This window comes from Condylura cristata, unplaced genomic scaffold (assembly GCF_000260355.1).
Source record: "Condylura cristata isolate star-nosed mole 26May11 unplaced genomic scaffold, ConCri1.0 scaffold00010, whole genome shotgun sequence".
In the NCBI taxonomy this organism is placed as follows: domain Eukaryota; kingdom Metazoa; phylum Chordata; class Mammalia; order Eulipotyphla; family Talpidae; genus Condylura; species Condylura cristata.
This window is the reverse complement of record NW_004567111.1, coordinates 47,817,409-47,838,488: the sequence shown is the minus strand read 5'-3', so window position 1 is coordinate 47,838,488 and position 21,080 is coordinate 47,817,409. Positions and strand designations below refer to the sequence as shown.

The 21,080-nt window shown below is 34.6% G+C and overlaps 3 protein-coding genes across 5 annotated transcripts in view; 2 read left to right on the top strand and 1 right to left on the bottom strand.

Moving 5' to 3' along the window:
- The window catches only part of SUPT20H (suppressor of Ty 20 homolog (S. cerevisiae)), a 35,941-nt gene extending 23,901 nt beyond the window's left edge, over positions 1 to 12,040 (top strand). For all 3 annotated transcript variants that reach the window (XM_012723273.1, XM_012723274.1, XM_012723272.1), the window contains exons 20-26: positions 1,256 to 1,562; positions 2,046 to 2,200; positions 4,584 to 4,639; positions 5,579 to 5,701; positions 9,375 to 9,480; positions 10,857 to 10,960; positions 11,713 to 12,040. In XM_012723273.1, coding sequence (XP_012578727.1) covers positions 1,256 to 1,562; positions 2,046 to 2,200; positions 4,584 to 4,639; positions 5,579 to 5,701; positions 9,375 to 9,480; positions 10,857 to 10,960; positions 11,713 to 11,850 — 989 coding nt within the window. In that variant the 3' untranslated portion in view covers positions 11,851 to 12,040. The remainder of the gene's footprint in view (positions 1 to 1,255; positions 1,563 to 2,045; positions 2,201 to 4,583; positions 4,640 to 5,578; positions 5,702 to 9,374; positions 9,481 to 10,856; positions 10,961 to 11,712) is intronic.
- A 92-nt stretch (positions 12,041 to 12,132) lies between these two features.
- Positions 12,133 to 20,399, bottom strand: EXOSC8 (exosome component 8). Its single transcript, XM_004680213.1, has 11 exons — positions 20,364 to 20,399; positions 18,390 to 18,426; positions 17,861 to 17,924; positions 16,728 to 16,801; positions 15,666 to 15,711; positions 14,904 to 15,009; positions 14,771 to 14,816; positions 14,066 to 14,162; positions 13,174 to 13,294; positions 12,637 to 12,743; positions 12,133 to 12,346 (listed from the first exon to the last, which is right to left on the bottom strand). The coding sequence occupies exons 1-11, from the start codon at positions 20,378 to 20,380 to the stop codon at positions 12,231 to 12,233; spliced, it is 831 nt and encodes a 276-aa protein (XP_004680270.1). The 5' UTR covers positions 20,381 to 20,399; the 3' UTR covers positions 12,133 to 12,230.
- A 295-nt stretch (positions 20,400 to 20,694) lies between these two features.
- The window catches only part of ALG5 (ALG5, dolichyl-phosphate beta-glucosyltransferase), a 37,161-nt gene continuing 36,775 nt past the window's right edge, over positions 20,695 to 21,080 (top strand). The window contains exon 1 of the mRNA XM_012723136.1: positions 20,695 to 20,782. Within this exon, the coding sequence (XP_012578590.1) occupies positions 20,705 to 20,782 (78 nt within the window). The 5' untranslated portion in view covers positions 20,695 to 20,704. The remainder of the gene's footprint in view (positions 20,783 to 21,080) is intronic.

Sequence of the window (21,080 nt, the reverse complement as noted above, 5' to 3'; positions counted from 1 at the left end):
TGAAAGCTGACTTCTAAAATACACTCCTACACTCTTTTAAATTATTGTCAGTTTACTAAAAATGTGATGATGATCATTAGCATTATTCTGAAGAAACTAAAATGTAATTTTTACTATTGAGTACTTTTTTTTAAACAAAGTTATACAAAAATTCTAGCAAGTTTGGGAGAATTTCTTTAAATTAGTCAACTGAGTTATATAGTTACCAATCTGCAAAAATGCAAAAAGGCATTCCAGTTTTTTAGATTTTTTTTAATAGGTAACGTGTGCTGAAAGTTTTAGTACACTGCACAGTGCTAGGGTGGTCTTCGCATTAGATATAAACATCTTCATCTTGATAGCTCAAAAGGTGTAATTTTTCTGCCTTCTTGTTTTGCACAAAGAAAATTTATAAATTTCCTGAAAGTCTTATTCACACTTCTTATGTTGTGGGTCTGGATTATGTTAATCTACTGCACACAGTTGTTACTTTAAGTAAGGGTTGAGTGACAGCTTCTGGACATTCACATTTCTTTCCTTTCTTTCTGCAGGACATGAAAGCTAAAAAAGAAAACACCTCAAGAGCTTTTGGTTTTATTTTTTTGGTTTTTGTTTTTTGTTTTTGTTTTTTTAAAAAGTTGATAAACTGTGCATACTTCATTCACAACAGATTTTCTATACATTCTACATTTAAACAGAAGTACACAGTTACTGTTAAAGATGCAGTATTATCTATCAAATAATTGCTTTATTACTGTGTTTTGTAAATTTGTTTGTCAGGTTAAACTTGATGTGTTAGGAATTAAACATGTATATTTAGGTGCCAAATATGATTGTTAACCACATGTAATTTATTAAATATGTTCAGTTTTATCTCAGACTGTTACAGAAAATAAGCAATATTTTTAAATGAAGTCCTAAATTAGTGAAATAGTAAATAACAAAATTAATTTGAATTCCTTTTAAACTGTTTAGGCCAAAGGCAGCATGTAGGAAACTAACTTTTAAGTGGGTATTGTGGTAGAATACAAATGTCTATATTTTACTGTTAATGTAATAGCATCTTTGATGGGATTCTTAGGTGATATACTGCATCCTTAATTGTAATTGAGTGTAGCAACACTCATGTTTCGCGTAGAAATTAACACTTGCAGTTAACTGCTTTAAAAAAAACTGGAACAAATTGTCAGTGCTAAGTAAGATTCCATTAACCTTATTTTAAAAAGGACTGGCCATTTATAACAAACTAGCAATTTTTATTTTTCTCAATGAGCAGGATCTGGAACTCCTAAGCCATCTACTCCTACACCAACCCCTTCATCGGCCCCACACCCTCCTGATGCTCAGAGCTCAACTCCTATTATCCCTTCAGCCACCCCTACTCCCCAAGATTCAGGCTTCACCCCTCAGCCCACTTTGTTAACTCAGTTTGCTCAGCAGCAAAGGTCTCTGAGCCAGGCAATGCCTGTAACGACCATTCCTCTTTCCACCATGGTAACATCTATAACTACAGGAACCACAGCCACCCAGGTCATGGCAAACTCTGCTGGACTTAACTTCATCAATGTAGTGGGCTCTGTTTGGTAAGTTTTGGTTATCAGTGCCATGATTCCTTTTTTTTTTTTTTAATATATTTTTACTGTTCTGGTTGAAGTCTTTTTGTGAAATTAAAAACAAAACGCATATTACAGAAACTGAAAATAGATGTAAATAGAAGCTGTCTTAAGTATGTGTTCATTTTAGGAAATAGATCTTTTTGCAGCACTAAAATGGTACTATACATTGACAGCTGCTCAGATTTTCCTGTTCATTCTTCTTTGTTACCATGTTTCAGTCCTTTGATAAATACTCTTCCAGGTTATATTTCAAACTGATAAATATAAGGCACTTAATTTTAGCCAACTTGTTATTTTGTAGCATTAAAATGAAACTGAGCCTCAAAATTGAAGTTTATAACAAGTAATACCTAATTTTGTGGGCTTGGTAGTTTTGTTTTTTAATCCAGTTAATTATGTGTCTGTTCCCTTTATCCTGCAAATTTAATGCCTTGTCTTATTCTCCTGCAGTGGAGCTCAGGCTCTGATGAGTGGTTCAAATCCTATGCTGGGCTGTAATACTGGTGCCATAACTCCTGCAGGAATAAATCTGAGTGGCCTTCTACCCTCAGGAGGTCTGCTACCCAATGCATTGCCTGGTGCAATGCAAGCAGCTTCCCAAGCAGGTCAGAATGTTGGAAATATTAACCGGTTTAAAACTAAGCAAATGCTTATGTGAAAGTGTCATTTTAATGGTGTTATTGAGACATTTATCATTGTTTTATGAAGTCTGGTAATCATTTCAAGTCTTTTAAGTTTGAGGGGTTTTTTTTTTGCTTTTTTTCACTTTTAATGAACACAAGAATTGAGGTGTAGTTGCTGGGGGTTCGAAGATTCACCAGAGACAAAGTAGGGAGTAGAACAGGCAGTTCCACTGAAATACACTGCTAAGGGGAGCAGCGGGCAAGACAGGAGAGGTCTGTTTGCCATGTTTATCAGCTTGCTGGCCAGGGATCAAACTTATGCTGCAGTGGCTGCCAAGAATTTGATAGCACTGACTTTAAACCCAGTGCCACCAGGGAATCCCCAAAGTTTGGATTTTTTTAATAAAAAATTATCTAGTGATCAACTGGAAAGAAATTTGGTAAATACACGAGCTTATCTTTGCCTTCCAAATGTAATAAAATTAACTCTGCTAATTTTACTCTTTTTTTTTTACAAAAGTTTATTTTTACATCATTTTGTACATTTTTTTTTTCCATCTCAGTTGTAATCCCCGTGGTTTCCCATCACCAAGTCACCCGTGTGCCATCACCATAATCCCGTGCATTTCCCTCCCCACCCCCCCTCCCCCCCATTGCTAATTTTATTCTTAACAGTGCAGCCCTGTATCAGGTAAAGGAGCTGTATTTTGAAAACATACACTCTGCAGGGAAGGTGACACAGCATGATAGTTAAAAGCCAAGATTAGAGAGCCAAATGGTCTTGAGTTTAAAATCCTCATTGTACAATTTAACTTGTATTCATGAGGAAATTACCTTTGTGCCTCACTTTCGTAATAAGTAAAATGGGGATAGTGATAAAAACTATCTCGGAGCTATGAGGATTAAATGAGTAATACAATGAAGTGCTTCAGCTGTGCCTGAGACATAAGCATCTTAAAATATTTGCTGTCATCAGCAATAATAGTAGTAGCAATAGTAGTAACAACTATCTTTCAGTATATGTAATAAAGGTTTTCTTTTTTGATATTATTTTTTGGAACATAATCACTACTGAGGAAAAGTTTTACAGGAAAGATAAGTTTGACAGTAAGAATAAAAAGATTTGTCAAAACTATTCTAGAATTATAAGGATCCAGATAACATTTTATATATACTTTATATTTTGCTCTAATTTCCTAATTCTAGCTGATAACTTTCTTATAATGTGCAAATGTGCAGTTAGTGGCAGTAGCCCTAGAAATGAGAATGTAGATGTATATATCCTTATGTAACTACCTGGTGGCTGTAATTGCTGCTGCAGCCTAAAAGAATTCACTTAGTTTTTCTCTTGTAGTCTCAGCTACTTCTGATTTAAAATGGTAGTAAAAATAATTACTTTTAGTTGTTACCTGTGAAAAATAAATGAAGAGATTTTAAAAAGTGTATTTTACCTGCTGTAAGCTCTAGGTAGATATCATCTGCCTTTCTACATAGTTTGTTATCACACAAAAATACTAGCTGAAGGGAGACATCAGTACAGTAATATTTCTATCTGCTAATGTCTTTTTTCTGTATACTGCTTAGAGGATTAGGTACACATCTAGTTTTTACATTTAGCTACTTAGCAAACTATACAAACTCATAAGTTAGGATTGGGCAACTCTAAGTCACAGTCAAAGCTAAGAATGGTATTTCGTTGTGTTTTTTTTTTTTTTTTCTTTCCCTAAAGAAAAACATGAAAAGGAATACTATGACAAAGGCTATATGTGGCCACAAACTAATGGAATTATACAGCCCTGGCTTTAAGATGTGCTCTATATTGCATCACACATTTTTGGGAATGAGTTTAGAATTAAAAGCATTATTCAGTAATGTTCTTTTTTTTAACTTTACACAGAATCCATCGTCCTTTGGCATTACTAATATTAGCATTTGTACTAAAAAATAGTAACACTCATTTGCATTAACATTGTATATATATTCTTTAACACTTAGAATGCATGTGGATGTCAGTACCTGAAATGTATACCCTCACAACAGTGATAAGTTTATTGCCTTCATACACTTTGAATATCTCCAGATTATACTTCCTTAAACCAGTAGTCAAAATAGAGATAAAAATGTCTCAGTTTCTGAAATACATTTTATTACATATATTTGTTGCTCACCATTTGAATAAGATCGTCTCAGTGTTGATATATATTGATGTGCAAGTTTTTTGTTTTAAAATAATAGAAGTTTAGAAAATGAGCACAATCTGCAGAAGTACTTAAGTATTGTATTTGCAGCTACTAAATTATAAAATACTTACAAGTATATAAAGTTTCAGTTTATTCAATTTATAACTATGCATTTTATTTAACAGGTGTTCCATTTGGCTTAAAAAATACTTCAAGTCTCAGACCCTTAAATCTACTTCAGGTAAACATGAAGCATTGCTTTTCACTACAGATTTCATACTTTGACTTTTTTAAAGACAATGTGACATACTTGTACTATGAGCATTTGCAGTTTTAGATTTTGTTCAGAATCTTCTAAGGAGATGGTTTTGGCTGCTACTTTTGCATGGTCAAATAAATATGGAAAAAAATTGATATCCTACATACACTTCATTCTTGTTGACTTTAGCATCCCTGCATATTCAGGACCTAAACTATTCCTGTGGGGAGCATTTGACAACTAACAGGGATAATGGAACTATAGAAGCAGTAAATTATACTTACAAAATTATTCCTCACTCAACAGACATTTTATGTGTACATATGTATAAAAACAGTTGTTTCCAAGTTTTCTGCTTTTAAACAGAGTTTTTAAACAATATGTTTTCTTTATATTATTTCTTAACCCAGTGCTTTGTACCCAGTAATCATTTGCTAAGTTTATTAGAGATTGTAATACATAAATATGGTGTTTTTCTCATATATGTTATTAATGTCAACATATAAAGAGAAGGTAAAGGTGGAGAATTTAGTGCTCATGACTTTGTTTTGCTACATCTTTTAAGAGTTAAAGTCCAGTATTTAAACATTTGGGAAATGAATAAGATTGTTGATACAGAACTTAAAGAAATGCATTTAATACCATTATATGTTGATAGAGAAGAATTAAGTGTGTATATGGGTAGCTAACTTTTAAAGGAGATTTATGTTTGAGAGTATTGACATATTTGGGAGACCATAGTAATAGTACTTAAAAATTAGTTTTCAATAGATGATGTTTTTAAAGACAGGTGTTTTAGTTTGATTTTTGTTTGTTACTACATTCCATAGAAAAAAACTGACACATAGTCCATATGCTCCATATTTGTGGAATAAAGAAATTAATATGGAGTTGACTGATCCTTGCTTACATTCTTAATAGCTTCCAGGTGGTTCTCTCATTTTTAACACTCTGCAACAGCAACAACAACAGCAACTCTCACAGTTTACACCACAGCAACCTCAGCAACCCACAACTTCTGGTCCTCAGCAGCCAGGGGAACAGGTTTGTGACTTCTCACTTTATATATGCTTTGTATTACAGAACTATGCATGTCTTTATATTTCAGGTATAGTTTATTTAATCTGTTTAAACATTTCCAATACTTTTTTTTTTAAAGATTTATTTATTTGTGCGTACAGAACTGGGGTACAGGCCAGAGGCTCAGGGGCGGTGAGAGGCTTCACCAGAGACAGTGGGGAACAGAACAGGCAGATCAACGAAGTACACTGCTGAGGGGAGCAGCGGGCGGGTCAGGAGAGATCTGCCACACCATGTGGTCACCTCCAGGGCAGGCGGGAATTGAACTCATGAGGAAGCGGCTTTAGATTCTCAGTGCTGTGCTTTAACCCGCTGCGCCACGAGGGAGGGCCTTTTTCCAGTACTTTTTTAAGTAACAATATGTTAATAGTGTGCCTATTTCTAATTTTTACAACAGCCATTCTAACTAATGTCATTTCCATCTAAGTACAAAACCAAAGTTAAAAATTGGTCACAGCCATAGTGTATCACATTCAGGCCCGGTTCTTCCTTACTTTGTGGACTGTAATTTTCAAAAAGTAATCACTTTGTTTATGTATATTGTCTACTAGGATATCATTATTGTGGAGCGTTAGCAAAGAAAGTTACAGACAAAAACAAATACATTTGCCAAATAGAATGAACATGCTTGAATAAGAACTATGGTAAATTAAAGGAGGAACTGCAATGTTTCTTAATTCATGCTCCATTTTGGAATCATCTTCAAACTAAAAGATAACTGATTCCTGTGTCTTTCCCTCAGAGCTCCTGTTAGCTCACAATTAAATGCATGTAATGTGTAATGTTTACCATCTGTCTTGCCATAATTAACCAAATAGTTATTTGAATCTACTCACCAATATGTCTCTGAGGAAGGACACACTCAAAACTTTTTTTAATTCTTGGGCTTCCCTGATGGTACACAGGTTAAGGCTCAGCGCTGTCAGGGCAGCCATTGCAACATGAGTTCTGCCCTGAGCCAGGGAGCTGACCCACATTGTGTAGCAGACCTCCCCTGTCTCATCTGCCGCTCCCCTCAGCAGTGTATTTCAGTGAATCTGTCTGTTCTGCTCCCTACTTTGGTGAATCCTCATACCCACCCTGAATCTCTGGCCTACAATCCAGCTCCTATATGCATAAGTAAAATATATACATAAAAAACCAAAACTTTTTTTTAATTCTAACGTATAAATTATTAGGCTAGATATAAAAGTATTGATTTAGAAATTATTTTATTTTTCGTAAAATACATGTAACGTAAAATTTGTTATATTATCCATTTTATGTCATGAAGTACATTGATGTTAGGTAGTCAGTCTCCAAACCTTTTTCATCTATAACTAAAACTACCCATTAAGCAGTAACACCCTTTTATTCTATTTGTTTAAGAGAGTTTGACTACTTCGGTATGTAAGTGAACTCAAAGTATGACTTTTTGTGATGGGCTTTTTGTACTTAAAACCTTAAGGTTTATTCATGTAGTAGATGTGGCAGTATTTCCTTCCTTTTTCTTACCAATAATCACATGTCAGTAATCCTCATTGGCTGTGATACTGCCACTGCACAAAGCTTCCTTCCCTTTTTTTTAAGACTTCATAATGTTTCAGTTTATGTATATACTGCATTTTCTTTATGCACTCATTTCCTGATGCATTTGGGTTGCTTCCATCTTAGACTATTACTAATGCGGCTATGAACAAGGGTGTTCAATTAGCTCTTCAGGGCCTTGTTTTGAATTCTTTCTATACATACAGCAACAGTATTGCTAGAGCAGAATTAATTTTCATTTTAATTTGGGAACTTGCATACTGTTTTCCATGTAGCTGTACCATTTTACATCTCTATCACTAGTACACAAGAGTTGTAAATTTTCCATGTCCTAGCTAAAACTTGTTACTAGGTGGGGGTTTTGTTGCTTTGATAGCAGCCATCTGATAATATCTCATTGGGGCTTAGATTTGCATTTTGGTGATCATTTATTTGAAGATTCTGACCACATTAATGTGCTTACAGCAGTTTGTGTATTGTTGGGCAAATTTCCCTGGATTCTTTGTCTATATTTAAATTCAGTTATTTTGTTAATTTGAGTTTTAGGTGTTTATACTGGATTATTAATGTCTTATCTATTCCACATTTTTCCTATTACATGGGTTACCTTTTCACTCTTTGTGTACTTTTATGCCCGGACTAATTTTCATCTAGTCCATGTTTTTACTTTTATTACCTACATTGTTGGTGTCATATTTAAGAAGCCTTTTTTAAAATTCAACATTATAAAGCATATTTTATGTGTTCTTGAATTATGTAATTCTGGGTCTCGTTAAATTAGAAAATGCTTTTCATTATGAACTTGCTTTTTATATGATTTTGAAAGCCTAATGTCATGTTCATCTTGCTTTTTGTAAGTTATTTAATCATTTTGTCTACAGTCCCCCAGAATTTGTCTATCTTTGAAATCTAAATTTTCATTAGCTATATATCTCAGTTTTTCTTTCATATTGACCCTTTTAATGTGTAGATTTGGATCTATTTTCCTGGAACATTTTCTTGTAGATTATAGTTTTCATTTGTTCATAGTTTCATAATTTCTTAAAATGGAAACTTAGGTTATTGAGTTGAAGCCTTTTCTAAAACATTTAGTGTTATAAGTGTACTTGTTACTACTTCTTGAGCTGCTTTGTGCAGCTCAGTGTTCTGCTTTCATTTTCATATACTGGAGAGTATTTTCAGTTGTCCCTCGTGAATTCCTCTTAAATCCATGGACTATTTAGTTAACCTATATTGATTGATCTCCAAATATTTGGAATTTCCAGTTGCATTTCTATAAATGATTTCTAGTTTGATTCCATCGTCGTCTGAAAATACTTATGTCAAGTTCTATCAAGTTATTTTGTGGCCTGTTTTGGTGATGTGTTTATTTTTTAAAAAAATTCCTAGCTTTAAGCCTAAATTGGTTGGATTTTTTTTTTTTTTTTTTTGCAAGCAGATATTTTGGTATTTCCCGTTGCATTTCTATAAATGATTTCTAGTTTGATTCCATTGTCGTCTGAAAATACTTATTTCAAGTTCTATCAAGTTATTTTGTGGCCTGCTTGGTGATGTGTTTATTTTAAAAAAAATCCTAGATTTAAGCCTAAATTGGTTGGTTTTTTTTTTTTTTTGTAAACAGTTGTATAAAGTACTGTTTTTAATTTCAATTTCCCACATTCATTGCTAATACACAAATTTCATGTGTTGGTTCTGTAATTTGCAGTCTTAATGAATTCACTTAGTAGCAGGAACTTTTTGTAGGTTACTTAGGATTTTCTTTTTTAAACTACCCATTTGCAAATAAGAGTTTCTTTTTATCTTTACAGTCTGTGTGCTTTGTTTCCATTTCTTGATCTACTGATCTCATTAGAAATGCCAGCACTATATTGCAATGTTTTAATCTTTAAAAAGCCTTAGGTGTTATTGACATAGCACCAAAGAACAAGCCAATTGCTAAATCAATCTGAAAGACTGTTTTAAAAGTACCACACATTTATTCTTGTTGGTTCTGAGTAATACCTTTAATTATACCTTATGTTATCTTTACCAGATCTAATCTCCTGTTTTTCTCATACAGGAAAAAAATATTTTCACCAACTCAAATTTTATGTTTTGTATTTTTATTAAGGGCTCTGACCAATGTTCAACCAGTCAAGAACAAGCCTTATCTGCTCAGCATGCTGCTGTAATCAACCTTGCTGGAGTAGGCGGTTTTATGCAGTCACAGGCAGCTGGTTAGTATGTTAATAATTTTATGTGTTGAGTATACTATCAGTTATACTTCAATATGTTGAATTCACTAAAAGTAGCTAGTCTTTTTGGGATCTAGACATTTTTAATTACTTTTTTCTCTTGCAAACATATATTAGCATAGAATAAAGTTGTACTTAATGTGTGAGCTACCAAATTGATCAAATGATCTCCCAAAGATATTTTTCATTAAGTCTGTTGCTAATGTTTGATTTAAATTTATTAATAGCAGTTTTCCTGATACTAATTTGTTGGTAAAATTTTACACAACTATTCATCTTGCTGAAAAGCTACAAAACAGTTCGGTTCTGGGTTAAGACTGCTTTTTTTTTAGTTTCCACAATCTCATTCTTGTACTTGCATGAATTAAATTTTAGTGGGCAATAGCATAACTTTTGTAAGCCACTGTAATTTGTAAAAATGAGATCATACTGAAGGCGGCTCATTGGTTCCAGTACTAGTGAACTAAAGATTTACCTTGAATGAAGATTATCCTGTAAGCTAAAGATTGTACATTAAGCAGAACAAGCAAATTCGTAAGAAAGCAGTGACAGTTTGAACATAGAATGAACATGTTGGCAGCACTTTGAATCATTAGTATGGGCTTACTTACTATCTTTAGTATCCTAATACAACTCCCAATGTCCAAATTTTAAAGTCCTTTGAAGATAGAATAAGCAAGTTCTTATAAAGTTTCGATTTAGAACTAGTGAAGTTTCAAATGAATATTTATGACTACAAACCTTTCCCATACACTATCACTTTTCTAAGATAGCTGTAGTGTAATTTATTGGAAAGAGTGCTTTTGTGTTCCTAGCTTAGCCAAACTATCTAAACCTGAAATTTTCTAATTTGTAGTGAGATTTGATTGCTGTGACCACACTCAGCTTGAAAAGACTGCAATCTCATATCACCATCTCTGTTGTCAGTAGTGAAGTCTGATACTCAGCATCTTTTCTTTAAAGTACTTGTCTGCCAGTTTTGTCTTTAATGCAATTTGAACTTCTCTCACCACCCTCCTTTCTTACTACATTGCTTATATTTTAAAATAATGTACTATATTTTACCTTGTGTAAGAAAGCAGATCAGCAAAATAGTATTGTTATTGTGATGCAAGGAGAGGGATACACTGCTGTGGTACACATGTTCCCTTCCCTTTTGTGTACAGGAAGTTCTATAATCAGTGGTGCCCTCAACTAACAGGAGACTGTACTAAATTTATTCTGAAATGTCTGTGATTTGATACTTGAGATTAATCATACTGATAACTTTTCTATTTCATTTTCTGTGTTGTCCTTTTCTAACCCTGGTAGCCTTCAAACTTTTTGACTGGCCTGCTTTCCCCTTCTCCTCTCTGTAGTGTTGTCTCAGCTTGGCTCTGCCGAGAACAGACCTGAGCAAAGCCTTCCTCAGCAGAGATTCCAGCTCTCCTCTGCCTTTCAACAGCAGCAGCAACAGATACAAGTAATCCAGCAACTTCACTCTGAGTACATTTTTAAAGATACTCTGCTCCAAAAGTACCTCAAAATACCTGTAGTTTTATTTCATTGTCTTGTGAGACTATACATTAATTGGTAAATAATTTAGCAAATTTTACTTAAAAGTCTGATATTTTAGCCAGTCAACTTGGAGCACTAAATATTTTACATACATTTAAGCCATACTTTCCCCCTAATTACCAATTTCATGAAGTGCTGGTGGCACATTAACATACATTTTTCTAGCTTCTAATACATTTTCAAATAGTTGTGCCAATGGTTACTTTCTAATAAAACTGCAAAAAAAAAAAGGCAAGTATATCAGTGTTCTATTAGTAAATTATTCCTGTTTTAGAAGTGTCATTCCGTTATTTTAGGAAGCAAGCATATTATAGTTGACTATTTTGATAAGCAAGTGGTTTTATATTGCTATAAACTCATATAACAAATGGTAACTGAAGTTGCTGAGTTACTGCAATATAGACTGGCAGGGCAAAGTAACAGAAATACTTATTTTTGGAAGTTTACCAAGAATCATTTTAAAAGCCCTCAGCAGGCTTCTGTGCCACTGGTGCTGTTTGACTGTGCATTGTCTCGATGTGGTATAGTCCCTTTTTGTTACCTTGGTGCTTTCTAAACCCTTTCAGTTTTGTTCTCATCATTCTCAGGAAAAGCACCTTTCTGTACCTGCCTGCATTTAATATAAATTGATTTTTTTTTCCTCCTTCCCTTTTGCAGCAGTTGCGATTCTTGCAGCATCAAATGGCTATGGCAGCAGCAGCGGCACAAACAGCTCAGCTACATCGTCATCGGCATACAGGCAGCCAGTCAAAAAGTAAAATGAAGAGAGGCACGCCAACCACTCCAAAATTCTGAGTCTTGCATTATTTTTCTTTTTGTAAAACATAAGAGCATTGAATCAGAAGGATTCTGAGTTTCTACTTCATTTTGTTGTTTTGTTTTTTTTTTATGTCAGTATTTTACATTGCTAGATGTACAAACTTTATACAGAAGCACAACCCTATGATTTTTAAATAAAAACAGGGAAACGGTATAAATAGACTATTAGGGTCCATTTGCCTAAGTCACTGCTTTATAAAAACGGTTTCACTGTATATAAAACATAGGGAAGTGACCTAAGAAGTTAATAGAAACATCTTTCAGAAGAATGTAGTTTAATATTTATTTAGTATAAAAGGTTTGTGCACAGTTCAACAAATACAATTTTTACAAATCTGTTTCAAAAATGTGTGTGTTTATTTGGGTTTCATACTCTTAATTACTTCATCCATCAGTTTTTTTACTTCTTTATGTCTTGTAACTGCCCGGCTCATACAATCCTGAAGTTTAGCTCCAGTTAGCCCACTTCCACCTGAAAAATTATAGCATAAACACTTAAGAGTCAATTTTTCTTTCACTTTGTAGATCAATATCACGTCAAGTTGCTAAACAAAAAACTTCAATGATGTTAAACCAGTGGCAGTGTCTCAAGATTTATCACATTACACTTTAACAAAACCTTAACCTCTTAAGTGATTCTAGTCCATTCATAAATTTAAGAATCATTAGTGCACAATATAGTGTACAATATGATAGTAATAGGAAGGAATCTCATTCTAAATGTTCATCTACACATTTAGAACTGAAATGGAAGGAACTTGCCTGGTTTGTGAAGGCAACATAACCTGCCTTCCTCGTCCATTACTACTGTCAAGGTTCCAGTGGCCAAATGTTCCTCTTCTCCAGTAGGGTCAACTATGAGCAGAGTACTATTTGAAAAAAAAGTAATGTAAATTCTTTAATCATGAAATAATTTTATTGTAGGTTATCTGTTGATGCTAGGATCGAACACTACGATAGAATGTTAGCAAAGCTAACATTCTAAACCTAAAATTTACCCTGTAAGACCCTTTGCCCTTCAATTTGTTAATGTTACATACAGTCCTTGCAAATACTGAAGGCAGCCTAAGGTAAATTCTTAAATAATTAAAAATTAACATTACACAGGAATAAGCAAACCAAGAAACATGTAAGAGAACAAATCAGAATGCATTTGAAAGTGTAGGGGTTAACTAATAATTCTGAAGAGAAAACAGGTGGAAAATCAGATGTCCATGGCAACAGTCTCTTTAAGGTATCTACTAAGGAGTTAGATGCATAATCCATTGTCTTAAATATATAATTATAAAAATAACTTACTCATCAAACACAGCAAAGGAAGTTGCAACAGGATGAGTTCTAATATTCAAATAACTTTTCTTCTTTAAATTAACTTCTGCTAAAGCAGTTTCTTCATTTATACTAACTTCAGGTAACTGTACTATAAAAAAAGCAAAAAAAGTCTTCTTGAAGTAACATGGTTTTCTGTGCTTTGCCAATATACTTCTCCCTCTAAGCTTGTCAAAGTTGTGCTTTTTAAAAAAGTTATCTTAACATTAAGACAGAATGAATATATTTTTTCACATCTGACATTCTGGCATTGAGCTGTTTTCCAAAATGTTTAAGAAATCAAAGGAGTGTTAACAGATCTACCTTTAAGAAAAGTTGAGCATAGTGGTAAGGTCATGATTCAAATTTAAATCCTTTCCTTAACCATTCTAATACTGCTATGTTCACTACCTATTCTAACCAATCAAATCAATCATAATCAACTCACTGTAATGAAAGGAAATCTGCATGTCATAGAAATCTAAAAAAAAGTCATCTACCTGTACCCCTTACCAAGACACTTTACTATTAAAGGAAACATCTATGGATAGGCCTTAATAAAAACCACCACCTCTACTTTTTTTTGTCAAAATCAAGTGAACAATTTTAGGGAATGCTTAAAAGATCTTTACAACTCTCATCTTACAACTCTCCATATTAACAGGGAAAACGGGTCCCCAAAGAGATGGGTGTAGTTGAGGGAATGCTTTCTAAAGGGCATTCTGAGAATGACTCAGACATGGAAAGTCATGCTAACATTAAAAGCTCATTAATCTAGAAACAAATGATAAATAGAAGTTCTCAACAAAACTTTAAAAGCTTTCAGAAAGTTCACAAAAAGAACATCAAACATAGGAATATTTCTTTTAATAAGGTTGCTTACCATTTTTTAAAGCGGCTAGCAAAGCAAATGTACAGGCATCCAAAATGTTTCCATCATAGTCAAGGCAAATGAGATCACAGTATAGAACCCAAGCAAGCTAAAAAGAGTTCATACAAAAAAAAATTAAAGCGTTCTGATGGATAGAATATGGCATTTAATAACTTAAAGCCACAGAAATCTTGGTTAGACAAGACAACCTTTTTTAAAGGTCTCACAACCTTAAAAAGCAGGACAGTTGGCAAAAGCTGGCTTTTGATTATCCAACTGACAAGTGGCAAATATTTCCATTTCCCTTAAGGGAGTGAGAGGTCTAGAAGAAATTTCCAAGGACTTTACTAAATATAAAGTTTAGGTTTTAAAATGCTAATGAGCTGTATACAACTATACAGGAAAAGTTGCTAATCCGTAATCAGCCAGGGTCTAAACTTTTAGATTTTGGAATTTACCATGTAGACTAAACTGATCAGAAATTAATAATACACTATAAGGAATAAATAACTGAATTCTCTGTAGAAATTGAGAAAAAAATTCAGCTTAACGAATAACCTTCCCTCCCTAGTCAAAATAGGTTTTATGAACTAAATAAAGTGACTAGAGTTCCATTTTAAAACAATCCATCATTACTGAGGGTTATTTTAATTTCACTGTTCTCCCTGCAAAAACAAGATTAATAAAAGTGTATTGCTTCTTTATTATTCCTCTTACCTTTCCAGGAGAAATGCATAAGTCCTCTTTCTGAATTATCTGTGAACTTGATTTAATGACAAAGAGCACAGTAAATAAATGAAAGGTCAAAAACTACCTGAACATGAATGCTAGTCAAATATGTTGATCTTACTTTTCAATAACATCTGCAATGAACTGGCTAGCCACTTGGGCCTCTTCCCCAGGCGGTCCAGACCGAAATCTCGATGAACACAGAGGTGGTAGATCCACATTAGGAACTGAAAGAAACACTCTGCAGCTATGAACTAAACTTCATCTGGTGTATGGAAATGTTAAAGGTACTATCAATCCACTGCAAAGATAAATGTAGACATGGACAGCCTGTTCCAAGTGGGAAGCACTGCAGTTACTTTTTAGATCTTTGTTAAGACTCCCAAGCTTAAATAAAATTTGCATTTTCCAACTTTTTCTCTGCATGTAATTAAAAAATTTAAAGCCTTAGTCCTCTGAAATCACTGCTCTTTTCATTTCTTTAAAATACCTCAATCTGTAAGAGATAGTTCCTTGATTCATAACCAGTTGTTCTGCATTTTCAAACTGTTTACTCAAGAAAACCAAGCCAAGAAAATAGTGACATGGTAGTATAAACAATAACAACAAAAAACTTTGTAGTAACAACCTTCCATGATTAGGTCTGTTTTCTTAGTTGATGACAACTGAATAAACAAAAATTGATCAAACCATTTGATGGGGAAGTTTATGAAAATGCTATTTTGTTATCTTCTAACAAAACTTTAGGAATGTCTGCTTCACTCTTGTCTATTTCTAAATCTTACAAATAATTTTCTTTAACTCAACTACTGTAACAACTACAATATTAGTATTAAATGTGTTAAGAATATTCGTATGAAAATTATAAGACCACTTAACTTACCAACATATCCTTTATCAGGGGTATCTGTTGGTGGCGTTGCAAATTCCTATAGAAGCAAACAAATGTCTCCTATGACAGAAGTTACTAAAAAGTTGTGAAGACAGCAGTTACTGAAGGCTTTACCAAAGACTATCTTAACTACCAAATGAACATCTATGTTTTGGAAATGATGTCAGAAGCACCATGGACACTGGTGTCAATCCTCATACTAGCTGTACACGGTAAAAAGACAGTTTGGCATATCTGACTATAAAACAGTGTTACTCAGATTACCTGGGGATTTAAAAAAAGTCTTAATTGGATTTCTGCCCCACTCTCACTTTTCACTCATACTGTAGCCAAGAATCTGAATAAACCAGGTAATGTTAACAGACTCAAAAACTGTTGGTAAAATGGTCAGAAACTTTGGAATCACTAAACTGAGTCAAAGAGTAACACACATTGGCTGAGATATTTGGGATAAGTTACTTAACTTCTTAACATTCAAGGTGTACATCATTACAATAGGGAGTGGAGTGCCCAGTTCTAAACATTGTCAATGTAGTGAAGTAAATCTCTCACATAACACCTGGCAAGTGCTCAAATCTTAGTGATAGCTATAGCTAGCTTTACTGAGGAAAGTCTGAACTTCAGAACTCTCACAAAATAAGAGGTACAGCCAAAAAAGTATAAGCGTTGGAGTCAGATTAATGTTTATAAATGAGCATTACATTCCGCGACAAGTTATTGCACCTCACATAAAACAGGAGATGAAAGAGTACAACTCTAATAATTTTGTAGCACATGGTACCCAGAACATGGGAGGCAGTCAGTAAATGGGCAGCTATTATTCCCTCAAGCTTTGTTTTTGAGCAACAAAATGTTTCATTTTAGTATATCTGAGAAATGTTCACAATTAAGAGTCATTAGTTGGGGTGCATTACCTAGTACCACAGGTAAAAGCTCTTGGTAAGTAAGAACATACTACTAGTCAACAGGAGAATTACAGGAGCATTTATAATTTAATAGCACATAAACTAGTTTGGTAACTCAAATATCAATGACATATATTATTAAACCCACCGCTTTAATTCCACAGATTACTGTAGTGTTTCCCAGCTTGACTAATGCAGAACCATCTGCAGTACTAATTGAACCTGAAAAAAAAATAAAGTCTGTAAAAAGTTTTCTATATTTACATATATCTTGCTATGCATCTCAGTTATTTAAATATTTATTCCTTACAAGAGTCAGTTTAAAACTGTATATTTAAAATTGCTGTTTTAATACGGAGGTTTTTCAAAATATTAAAAATAGATCTTCCATATGACCCAGCAATTCCATTACTATGCATTACCTGAAGAATGCAAAAATACTAAATGTCTACTGCAGCCCAAGGGCAGAGAGGTGGATCAGAAAACATTGGATACATAAAACAAAAAATTCCTGCCATTAGAAACTGCATGGATGGAACTGGAAAGGGTCATATTAAAGGAATTAAGTCAGAAGGAGAAAAGCATGCTAGATGGTTTCATTTATATGTGAAATACAGAGAAAAAGTCAAGACAAAGCCATACCATTAACAAACCCTTTTCATCTGCCTGCTAGCCCTAGGCAAACAGAAGGTAGGGAGGTGTAGCAGGAGCAGAGAGGGAGGAGGTCGACTGGAGCACAGCAGAAAACTACTGGGCGTTGGTGCTAGACATGGGGTGAAAATATTTTCAGAGGTCTGAAATATTAACCCTTGAAAAAAATTCAGTGATGTAAACAACTACTCAATAAATATAATTTGATGAGGAAAAAAAATAATAAACCACTATTTTAAGAACTATTCATGTATCCTGAATGAGTTAATCATTTCTCATTCAGATACAGGATTGTTATACGAACAAAATTCTCAAAATCGATCAAATCCTTTAACCTGGTAGAATTTGGCTAAACACTGTTGAACTGTCCAGGGAAAAATGGACAATTTTGTTTGTTTAACAGAGGATTTAAAAGCGTAAAACATAAGAAAATCACATCTTAGAAATTTGGGAGGAAGGGAGAAAAATACACCGTGGTAGCTTCAAAATGTAATGTGAACTTCAACCAAGGAGTGAATGATTTAAAAACAATTTACAAATACAATTCTGTAACAATATATAAAAAAAATCAAACATTTTCAAAATGAGAAGCAACTTCAACATCATATTTAGAACTCAATGTATCCTCACCTATGTTGATAGTCGTTGTTCTGAATTCACCAAGTTCTCTTCCATCAGGACGGCAATTCTCTTTCTACAACATGTGGTATTTAGAAATTTTTTTTATTAAGTATTTACATCTACATGTATATTTTACACTAGGAAACAATAAGCCTCATTAATTCAAATGACAATTAGAATTACCAGAAAATTGTCTTTGAAAGAGACATGGTGGGGTTCTCCCTGATGGCACAGCAGGTTAAAGCACAGCACTAAAAATCTAAAGCCACTTCAACACAATTTCATCCCTGCCTGCCCCAGAGGTAACCCAAATGGCGCAGCAGACCTCTCCTGACCTGCCTACTGCTCCCCTCAGCAGTATACTTCATGGATCTGCCTGTTTTGCTCCCCAGTCTGTCTCTGGTGAATCCTCTCACCACCCCACACCCAGACTGGCCTGTACCCCAGTTCTGTATGCATAAATAAATCTTAAAAAAAAAAAAAAAGACATGGTATGGTTATCAAAAGACATAACATGTATATAACTACCTAAACTCACCAAAAATCTCCTGTAATACTCCAAAGGTTCCACAGTTCTGAAACATAAAAAATAAAAAACAATTTTAAGAGGTGATGCAGCATATATCACCACAATTCATAACTTTAAAGTTTCTTTCATGAAGCCTGACATTTATGAAAAGTAGACACCCGTGCAGTAACAATTAATTGTTGTCCTTAACTCTGCCTGAAAACAATTACAGAACTGGCGTCCAAAGTGGGGCATCCTGAAAAGAGGATTTAATCGTGTTTATAAAAATGTCATTTGCATTCTCAAACAACGGTTCTTATCTTGGTGATCATAAAAAATTTAAGATTGTAGTCAATATGCTATAACTGCAATTTAGCATATTCAATTGTCATGATGGGTAAAAAAGTCGTCATATTAGCGGTACCTACTTTAGCAATAAGAAAGATAGGATGCTGTAATTCTAACAGTTATTAGACGAGCCATTAGATCTTATTTAAGAAAGCTAATTTTAAAACTGAACTCAGCATTTTGATACTGAGCCTTCAATATTACTGATTTTTTTTTGTAATCTCATTCATTTTTACCCTTTAAAAACTTGACTATGACATAGAAAATCTCCATCAGAATAGCAACAAAAGAAAACCTAACAAATAAGGGATTTTTTGTTGTTGTTAGAAATATGCAAGTACATAAGATGTAGTTCTGATGCAGCATTTTTTAAAAGATTATATATGTCCACTAACAACATGGCAGAATAAACAGATTGGGATCAAGCTCTCTCCTAAAAACAACTATAAAAAAGGACTGATATGAATATACACTGGAACAATGAAAAGCTCTTCAGTAAATGGAAAACTGGACTGAAATATGCCAAAAAAAGAAATTAGACTGCTATCTCACAATATGTACAAAACTGAATTCAAAATGGATGTCTTGAATGTATGACCTGACACTATAAAATATATAGAAGAAAACATAGGCAAAACATTCCATGACATTAACCTCAGAAACATCTTTGAGGATTTTTTTTAGAAGCCAGGAAAACAAAGGAGAAAATAAACAGCTGGGAGTACATCAAACAAAAAAGCTTCTTTAAGACAAAAGAGAAGGTAAAGAAAGTGAAAACACACCCTAATGAAGGGGAGAAATATTTGCATAGTATGAGAGGACATACGGGATTTATACTGAAGATCTACAATGAACTTAAACAACTCAACAAAACCAAACAACCCAGTCAAAAATGCGCACAAGAACTAAAAACAAAAACCTCCACAGGAAAAAAAAGGTACCCAACAGTTATCTGAAAAATGTTCTACATCACTGTCAGGAAAATGCAAAACAAAACCACAATGAGATGCCACCTCACTCTGGTGAGAATGGGCCACATTAAAACAAACAAACAAACAAACTGGAAATAACAAATGCTGGAGAGGATGTGGGAAAAAGGAACCAACCCTCTTACACTGCTGGTGGTATTGTAAACTGGTGTAGGGGTTATGGGAAGCTGTGTGTAGGTGCCTTAAAACACTAAAAACACTAAAAATGGATGCATCAATCCACTCCTAGGAAACCACCCAAAAAACTAATTCAAAGGAAACCTGCGCTCGTAACCCTCGATGGCTCACGGGTGATGTAGTGGCAGGATAACTATGGGACTACGCCTGAGGACAGAACACAACTATTGTACAAAAGTGAACAATGACGTTAGAAAATAAAAAAAGGAAATAATTTTTTAAGTAAAATATTAAAACTGCCCCCTGGGGTTGTCAATCACTACACATCACACCAGAATTGTATATAGTTCTTTCCATCACACATCTCACGCGGGGAGGATGAACCCATCCCCTTTCAGTCCACAACCTTAAGGTCCCCCTGACCCTATCCTGGGGGAAAAAAGTAGAACCCAAATGGGATAGTCTCAAAGTGACAAAACCCCGGCTAAGGATAAAAATAAGCCGCCATCTGCCCAAGAAAAACTCGCGCCCACCAGTCGCAGATACTCACTTGAACCCAGCCGCCATCTTCCCGCCGGACTTCTGCGCTTGCGTCGTAGCGACACCCCGCCTCCAGCCCACGAGTATATTCGGCTTCCGCACTTTCGACAACAAAGCCCAACTCCATCTCATTCCTTGCAGTAAACGCAGAAGGCCGGGTAGCCACGCAATGATTCCCGGCTCAGCGTATCTTCGACCGCTTCCAAGTAAACACTCCTTTAGATGTCCTTGCCCGCAAAATGTTTTGACGAATCTACGACTGGAAAGGTGACGGCTGCCTTTTCTTGGATACGGCTGCTGATTGGGGTTTAAGAGAAAACTTGCTTTTTGGAGCAAAGGATCGAGTACTGAATGTGGAGCATTATTCCTATGTTCAGCGTTCTTTTCCCGCCTCCACCTTACGCTGGGCTCTGGGCTTGCCTCTCCCAGGTAACGGGCTTCCTAGTCCAGTACCGGAGAGTTAACGTAAACTTTGTGTGCTCTCATTACCGCAGCGGGTTGCAATTTGCAGGTCTCCCAGGGCTTCAGCAGAGCTGTTAGGTTGTAGACTATGTCATGACTTGAGGCTTCCACCTCCCTCCTAGATAAAATACAGGACACCCAAATAAATTTGATGTTCAGGTATACAGTAAGTTTTTATCGATGTGCCCGAAATAGTGCATGTTAGAGCAGGGGAAGTTTTGGCTACAGAGAGTAGTGATGGTTGCAAAGAATCGTGCATGTAATT

Coding starts and splice junctions, on each gene's coding strand:
- EXOSC8 (XM_004680213.1), bottom strand. Junction 15,712..16,727: donor TAATCTGTGGAATTAAAGCG/GTGGGTTTAATA, acceptor TTGCTTCTATAG/GAATTTGCAACGCCACCAAC. Junction 14,817..14,903: donor ATTGCAGATGTTATTGAAAA/GTAAGATCAACA, acceptor CATTAAATCAAG/TTCACAGATAATTCAGAAAG.